The sequence below is a fragment of the Columba livia genome, chromosome 28 (genome assembly GCF_036013475.1).
Source record: "Columba livia isolate bColLiv1 breed racing homer chromosome 28, bColLiv1.pat.W.v2, whole genome shotgun sequence".
Lineage (NCBI taxonomy): Eukaryota > Metazoa > Chordata > Aves > Columbiformes > Columbidae > Columba > Columba livia.
Window position 1 is genome coordinate 2597861 of NC_088629.1, and position 8721 is coordinate 2606581.

The 8721-nt window shown below is 65.0% G+C and overlaps 1 protein-coding gene across 1 annotated transcript in view; it reads right to left on the reverse strand.

The window, feature by feature from the left end:
* Window positions 1-3763: 3763 nt before the first annotated feature.
* The window catches only part of CRABP2 (cellular retinoic acid binding protein 2), a 30162-nt gene continuing 25204 nt past the window's right edge, over window positions 3764-8721 (reverse strand). The window contains exons 2-4 of the mRNA XM_065043332.1: window positions 6521-6699; window positions 4291-4407; window positions 3764-4193 (exon numbers count right to left, since the gene is read on the reverse strand). Of these exons, the coding sequence (XP_064899404.1) occupies window positions 4143-4193; window positions 4291-4407; window positions 6521-6688 (336 nt within the window). The 5' untranslated portion in view covers window positions 6689-6699 and the 3' untranslated portion in view covers window positions 3764-4142. The remainder of the gene's footprint in view (window positions 4194-4290; window positions 4408-6520; window positions 6700-8721) is intronic.

The following is an 8721-nucleotide window of genomic DNA, read 5'->3' on the forward strand; positions in this document are numbered from 1 at the left end:
CTCAGTTTCCCCAGCTTTACACAACAGGGAGCGGAACCCGCTGGGCCAGATCCTGCCCCCCCTGTCCCCTCCTGCTCTCCAGGGGCTGCAGGATATGCCTCCCCCCCCATCACCCACCACCCCACACCCCGTTTTGCCCCCTGTGGACCCCCCATCCTCATCCCACCCCAAACCCCCCATACTCATCCCCTACAGCCCCTCACCCCCATATTCATCAAGCCTCTTCTCCCACCCCCATATTCCCTTCCCTGGGCTCTGCAGCATCCCCCGCGCCCCCCCGCCATGATTGAGGCAGACCACCCCCCCCCCAAAAAAACACCACTTGAACCCCCTTTTTCTGCCCTGCACTTGCCTTTGAGTGAGTGGGGGTCTCCAGGCTGTGCTATGGGCTGGGGTGGTTCCCCCCCCAAAAAAATGGGGTGAAGCTGCCCACAGGCAGCACCCCATAGAACACCCCACATCCTCCTCATGGGGCTGAGACCCCCCCCCAATAGGATGGGGGGGCAAAACCCTGTAGCCACTCACCCATTGGGAGCCCCATCCTGGGACCCAGGAAAGTGGCTGGAGCAGGAGGGGCCCAGCGGCTGCATCCTTGGGGGGGGTCCTCAGCCCCACAGCCCCCCCGGAGGGTGCCGTGGGGGTGTGACAGCAGCTGGGAGGTGCCGGTCACCCCCCCCACCCCCGAGCTGTCGCTGTCCCCTCCCAGGGCTCACAGCGCTTTTGGGGAGCCGCCCTGTTCACCCGGTTGTGTCCCCGGCTGCCCCAGCGCAGGGACGGGCGCGTCACCCGGACCAGATGGGGACAGCCCGGGGCGGGGGGAGACGACACACACCCCACTGGTGGGACCCCCCCCACTAGTGGGACCCCCGGCCGGACTCTGTCTTGCTGTGGGCACAGGGACACGCCACCTGCGGTGTCCCCGCGTGTCACTGCTGTGTCACCGCCGTGTGCCGGAGCCCGTTGGGACACGCGGCCCCATGAGTCACCGACGCGCCCGGCACTGCAACCCCCCCCGGCACCAGCATCACCGGGCCGGTCACCCCCCCAGAAACCTCTGAAGACCCCTAAGATGTGACACCCCCCCCCCCCTAAGCATCCCAGCCTGGCAAAGGGGGACATCCCCTCCACCCCCCCAAAACCTACGGCAGTGGGTCACAATGGTGGGGACAAGAGCCAGCGCGTCCCACCCCTCTGCTTTGGGTGGGATGAAGCCCCCCCTAGTCTCTCCTGATGGCTCCGGTATGGGGTGGGGGCCAAGAGCGTGTGGAGGGGATGACGCGGGACCCCAAGGGGCCACATCCCCCCCCCCCAACCCGGCTGAGCCTTCGCTGGGACAAGGGGCCCCCCAGTGTCGGGCATTAATTACCGCAGCACAAAGCGGGGCGGGGGGACCGGGGTCCCGCTTTGTCTCTGGCAGATGAAAGGCGAGGGGCCACCCGCCCCCCTCCCCACCCCGGGGGGCAGCGGGGCCACCGGGGGCCCCCGAGGTCACCGTGGGGATTAGTGATTAGTGCCGGATTAGAGGCGCCAGGGCACCCGAAACCACCCGCGAGGTCCCGTGGGAGGCGGGGGGGGCACAGCCCAGAGCATCCCGCAAGGTTTCGGGGTCATTCCCGCCCTCCCTCCCCCCCCGGCAGCAGCTGGAGGAGGAATTTGCTTTTGTTTAAGGAGCAGCCGCCGTCCAACGCCCAGCGCCGGCCGCCAAGTCTCGCTGTGGGGTGGCCACGCGTGGGTGGGGGGCACGTCCAGCCCCCACCACCCCAAGGACTCCCCACCACTGTGGGGCAGCACCCCCGGCACAGGGCGGGACCCCCATGGGCCCCAGTGTGGCCAGACACCGTGCGCGGTGTCGGGGGGCGCAGGCAGCTGGTGGCTCCAGAGCTCCCCAATGTGCAGCCGCAGCTCTTGGGGTACAGCCCCATAAGGGCCCCCAATCCTCCCCGCCACGTCCCCCACCCCCCCCAATGCAAATTGGAGACTCCCGGGGAAGTCGGGGGGGTGGCTGGTTTCCATTACCAGCTGTTCCCCCCACACTGGGTCGTGGTTTTGTGGGGTCTCTGGGGAAAGAAACAGACGGTTTGGTGAAGCGGGAGGGGTCCGGATGCAGCGCCTACCCACCCCTGGCACCGCTCCCACCCGAGATGCCATCAGGTCCCCGTCACGGCGCGGGGACACGGGCAGCGCCGCGGGAACGGTGACGGGCGACGGGCCAACCGGCCACCTGGAGACACCGGAGCCCGTCACCCCCTCCCCGGGGGCGGTGGAATTACAGCCGGCCCGCCGCGCAGCATCACACCCGGGACAAAGGCAGCCCGAGTGCCCGCGTCCCTCTGCTCCGGGAGGCTGCACGGAGCGGGGTTCCCTGCACCCCAACCTCTCCTGCACCCCAAACTCCCCCGCACCCCAGACCCTCCCCTGCACCCCGGACTCTCCCCTGCACCCCTGGACCCTCCCCTGCACCCCAAACTCCACTGCACCCTGATGCTCCCCTGCACCCCTAGACCCTCCCATGCACCCCCACCCTCCCCTGCACCCCGACCATCCCCTGCACCCCTGGACCCTCCCCTGCATCCCCAGCCATCCCCTGCACCCCTAGACCCTCCCATGCACCCCCAGACCCTCCACTGCACTCCCACCCTCCCCTGCACCCTTCCCTGCACCCCAAACTCCCCTGCACCCTGACGCTCCCCTGCACTCCTAGACCCTCCCATGCACCCCCAGACCCTCCCATGCACCCCGACCATCCCCTACATCCCCAACCCTCCCCTGCACCCCTGGACCCTTTCCTGCACCCCGACCATCCCTTGTAGCCCCAGACTCTCCTCCGCACCCCCAGCCTCACCTGCACCCCAAACTCCCCTGCACCCCCATGCTTCCCTGCACCCCCAATCCTCCCCTGCACCCCCACCCTTCCCTGCACCCCCAGTCCTCCCCTCCATCCCAAACCCCACTGCACCCCCAATCCTCCCCTGCACCCCCATCCTTCCCTACATCCTGACCTTGCCCCTGCACCCCATCCCTCCCCTGCACCCCCTGACCTTCCCCTGCACCCCCAACTCCCCTGCACTCTGACCCTTCCCTGCTCCCCCACGCTCCCCTGCACTCCCCTATTCTACCCTGCACCCCCGGCTCTCCCCTGCTCCCCAAACTCCCCTGCACCCCACCCTTCCCTGCACCCCCTGACCTTCCCCTGCCCCCCAGAGCCAGGACAGTAGCCCACACCCCCTCCCCAGGGTTAATTAATACCACCTTCATCATGGAAATTAGCAGGCAGCCCCAACGAGCAGCACCGGGACCACATCCCAGGGGGCAGCACCCACGGGGGAGGGTCTGTCCCTCTTGCTGAGCTGCGTCCCTGCCCCACGGCACCCTCCCCGCCCCACGGCTGCCCCACGGCACCCTCCCCGCCCCACGGCTGCCCCTCGCTTCCCACGCTGGGCTGTGCCAACCCGGCCGCCGCCTTCGCCCCCGGCCCCTTGCGCAACGGCTGCGAGGGCGAGCGGGGCCGGGCCGGGCCGGGCCACCCGCGGTGGGGGGGGGGTCACAGGACATTGAATGAAAGGAGGGAGGTGACAGGGATGATCCTTGTTGGGCGGGGCGGGGGGTTCGGACCCGAAGCTGCACAACTGAGCAGCACATCGGGGGTGGTTTGGTGCTTCTTTCCGACACAATATTCACAAATAAATACTGGGGAGGGGGAGAGCGAGCGTGGCCTGGGGGGGCGGGGGGGAAAGCATGAAAAAAAACGCAACAAAAACCAACCTTAAATTGAACCAAAACCAGTTAAAACCAACGTGCAGGCCCAGGGAGGGGCCGCGTTACCCCCCGCCGCGGCCACGGCGCCTCTCCAAAAAGCAGGCGCTTTGTCTGCAGCGAAACGGGGCCGGAGAAGATGTTCCCCCCCGCCCCCACCCCGAGAGACCCCCTGTGCCAAGGGGTGGGGGGCAACATAGCTGCGTGAACCACCCTCCCCCCCCCCCCCCCAAAATAAGGCCGATGCATTGATCATCTTCCGGGAGGGCGCACCCTCTCCCCACAGCAACAGGGGGACATGGGGAGGACGCAGGGTGGGTAACAGGGTGCGGGGGGGGGCATGTAGGGCCGGGGGTGGCTGGGGAGGGGGTGGCGGCGGGATAGGGGTGTCACTCCCGGACGTACACCCTGGTGCAGATGACGTCGTCGGCCGTCATGGTCTGCAAGGAGGAGCGGGGTCATGGTCATGGTCACCCCCCCACACCCTGGGGAGCTTCCCAGCATGCACTGGGACAGACCCCCCCCCCAGGTCCTCACCAGGATGAGCTCCCCATCGTTGGTCAGCTCCCGCGACCAGCCCGTCTTGGGCCCTTCGCCCTTCAGCAGCCGCTGCTCACACACCATCTTGTTCTCGCTCTCCCACTTGGCCAAACTCTGGGGGGGGGGACATTGAGGGTGATGCTGGGGAGGGGGGGAAAAGACCCCGAGCAGCCCCCGCCAGGCAGGAGCATCCATCACCGACACGGAGAGATGGATGGAGCCATTTGTTCCCCAGCAGTGAGAGCTGCCCGGGCTCGTCTGTGACCTGGGGGGGCACAGGGGGCGCAGGAGCAGCCCCTGGCACACATATGCGTGCAAACCGTGTGCGTGCAAACCGTGTGCGTGCAGGCGATGACACGGGGGTGTGCATGCAAAACGAGCGGGCACCACATGGGTGTGCATGCACACTTGTGCACATGCATGCATTCAATACGTGTGCGCAGGCACGAACACGGGTGTGCAGGCGTGCAAAACGCGTGTGCAAGCACAAACGTGTGCATGCACGCCAAATGCGTGTGCAGGGTCCGACAGGTGTGCATGCACACTTGTGCAGGTGTATGCGTGCAAAATGCGTGCGCAGGCACCAAAATGGGTGTGCAGGCACTAACACAGCTGTGCATGCACACTTGTGCAGATGCATGCGTGCAAAATGCATGTGCAGGCACCAAAATGGGTGTGCAGGCACTAACACAGCTGTGCATGCACACTTGTGCAGATGTATGCGTGCAAAATGCATGTGCAGGCACCAAAATGGGTGTGCAGGCACTAACACAGCTGTGCATGCACACTTGTGCAGATGCATGCGTGCAAAATGCATGTGCAGGCACCAAAATGGGTGTGCAGGCACTAACACAGCTGTGCATGCACACTTGCGCAGATGTATGCGTGCAAAATGCGTGTGCAGGCACAAACATGGGTGTGCAAGCACAAACACGGGTGTGCATGCATGCAAAGTGCATGTACAGGCACAAACACGGGTGTGCATGCATGCAAAATGTGTGTGCAGGGTCTGACAGGTGTGCATGCACACTTGTGCAGATGCATGCATGCAAAACGTGTGTATAGGCGCAAACAGGTGTGCGTGCATGCAAAATGCGTGTGCGTGCACAAACAGGTGTGCATGCACACTTGTGCAGATGCATGCATGCAAAATGTATGCAGAGGCACGAACCGAACACGGGTGTGCATGCATGCAAAATGCATGTACAGGCACAAACATGGGTGTGCATGCACACTCATGCTGAAGCATACATGCAAGACATGAGCACAGGCACAAACACGGGTGTGCATGGAGGCAAAATGAGCGTGCAGGGTCTATACGGGTGCGTATACACACTTGTGCAGATGCATGCATGCAAAATGCGTGATGCATATGCATAATGCAGATGCAGACATGCAACACGTGAGCACAGATGTGCATGCACACTTGTGCAGATGCATGCATGCAAAATGTATGCAGAGGCACAAACACGGGTGTGCACGCATGCAAAATGCGTGTGCAGGGTCTGACAGGTGTGCATGCACACTTGTGCAGAAGCATGCATGTAAAATGTGTGTATAGGCGCAAAGAGGTGTGCATGCATGCAAACTGCGTGTGCGTGCACAAACACGGGTGTGCATACACACTTGTGCAGATGCATGCATGCAAAAGGCATGCAGAGGCACAAACACAGGTGTGCATGCATGCAAAATGCATGTACAGGCACAAACATGGGTGTGCATGCATGCAAAATGCGTGTGCAGGGTCTGACAGGTGTGCATGCACACTTGTGCAGATGCATGCATGCAAAATGCGTGTGCATGTACACATGCAGATGCATACATGCAACACGTGAGCACAGATGTGCACGCACACTTGTGCGGATGCATGCATGCAAAATGCGTGTGCAGGCACAAACATGGGTGTGCATGGAGGCAAAATGAGCGTGCAGGGTCTATACGGGTGTGTATACACACTTGTGCAGATGCATGCATGCAAAATGCGTGATGTATATGCATAATGCAGATGCATACATGCAACACGTGAGCACAGGCGCCAACACGGGTGTGCATGCACACTTGTGCACGCACGCAAAACACGTGTGCAGGCACTAACACGTGCAAGCACATACGCGCACGGTGCGTGCACACGAGCGCTGCTGCCCGATGCAGAAGCTGCGCGCGCGCACACCCCGTGCACACCCACGCGTGAACGAGCTCTCTCGCCCCCCCCCCGTGCCCCCCCCACCTTGCAGGGCCGCCCGTCCACCGTCTGCTCCTCGAACTCCTCCCCGATGCTGAAGCTGATCTCGGTGGTGCGCACCGTGGTGGAGGTTTTGATGTAGAACCTCTCCCCGTCCTGTTTGATCTCCACCGCCGGCTTCGAGGCGGCGGCCACCGCGATCTTCCTCAGCATCACGTTGACGCCTGGGGAAGGGGACGGTGGCACTGACCCCCCCACCACCCCAGCTGCGGCATCGCCGGTTTGCGGGGAAACAAAGCTGCCCCTTCCCCGCGGGGTGAGCGGGGAGGTTAAGTGGCTCTTGGGGCAGGACGTGGCCCCCGCTCCCCCAGGAGCCCCTTTCAAAGCCTCCCCCCCCCCCCCGCCCCATCCCGAGCCCCCGGCGCTGCCGCCTTGTCGGCTGAATTGGTTGCAGCTGGCGGGGCGGGCGGTGCGAGGCTGCGGCGAACACCCGGTGCCGTCACCCCCCCCGCCCCGTGCTGTCACCCCCCCCGTGGGGTACACGGCTGGAGTGGGACAGGGTGACCACGGGGGACATGGCCGCAGCCCCCCCAAGTCATCTGTGACACGCCCCAGGGGGGACCCCAACAACGCAAGCGACTCGGAACAACCCGCGGGGGATGCATAACCCCCCCGCCGTGTGTGTCACATCTGGGCCACATCTGGCTCTCGTTACCTGCTGGGGAGGCGGGGGGGGGGTGATGCCGGGGCCGCTCCGGATGCGCCCGGGGGTGACGGGGAGGGTGCGCGGGCTCGCCCAGCGCGGGGTGACCGTGGGGTGACAGTGGGGACAAGGCGCCGGCTCCGGGCTCGCCTGGGGCGCAGCTTGACGCCCGGTGACCTGTGTGACCCCCCCCCCATGGTCCCCCCCCCGGCAGCTGGGGCTTTGTCCCCGCTCCCGGAGGCGGCTCATCCATCACGTCCCCGAGCCCCCGCCTGTCACCCGGGCCAGCCCAGCTCCTCGGGGAGCTGCTCTTTGGGGACATTGTTCCCGTGTCACCCTCCGGCAGCTGAAAGCCAGCGCTCCCGGGAGAGGGGCCATGCCCTGACACCCCCCCCCCCGTGGCCCTGGAAAGGGTCCCTGCAGAAAGGGGCCCCCCAGCACAGGGGGACACAGCCCCAGTGGGACATGGGTGGGATGCGGGTGCTCCAAGAGCATCCTCAGGACGGGGGGAGCGCCAGGAGCTGAACCCTCCTGCAGTGGGGACAGACGCGTCCCCATGGCTTGTCCCCCCACAGCCCGCCCCCCCCCAGACTCACACCTGGGGGTGCCCAAAATTCACCCCCAGGCAGACGCAGCCCCACACGATGCTCATGGGGGGGGACACAAGAAACTTCCCAAAGGCAGCAAAGCCAAGGGGAGGGGGGGGGAGGGAGCATGCAACCAGACTTGGGGTCTCAAGCTGATCCCTCTCCCCCCAGCCGCCCGCACAGGAGGGTCTGGAGGTATCAACTTCCCCCAAAGCTGCTGAAAGGCTGGGGGGACCGGGGGGGCGCAAAGCGCAGGAGCCCCCGCCCGCTCCGTGGGAAAGGCCGAGCGCTCGCTGCGCTGGCAGATTGATTTTCCTGCTGAGGTTTCTCCGAGCGAGTTTCGCTGGTGGGGCTGGAGGGGGGGAGAGGGGCCGGGGGGGGGGGGGAGTGAAACCCAAGAAAGTGATAATTATCCTGAAATATTTGTTACGTATCCCCTAACCTGGAAAATATTCCGCTCCGGCAGCTCCCCAGCCGGCGAGGAGGGTCAGGCGGAGGGGAACTGGGGGGGCAGTGGGGCTGGTGCTGGCCCTACCCAAGACGTGGGGACCCCCACAGCCTGTGCCCCCCAATTCCCCCCCCCCTCAGCGATAGGTCCTGGACCCCTGAGCCCCCCCCGCCCCGACTGAGCACAGTGGATGGGACCCGAAATGATCCCCGTAGGTACGGGGCACCTATGGGTCCCATGAGGGCTGCTTTTGAGGACACCGGCCGTACCCAAGGGTCCATGGCCCGGTGGAGCAGGTGAGCCCCCCCCCCCCCCGGATGCCCTCAGGGTGCTGGGGGGTGCAAAAGGGACCGTGACAGGGTCCTGGAGGGAGAGTTTGGACGTGTCCGCACTCGGGGAGGCCCCCACGGCAGGGAAACTGAGGCAGACAGGAGCGGGCCCGCAGGGACCGGGGGGCTAAGGCAGCGTTGGGCACCCCGTGCCTCAGTTTCCCCCTTGGGGAAGAAAC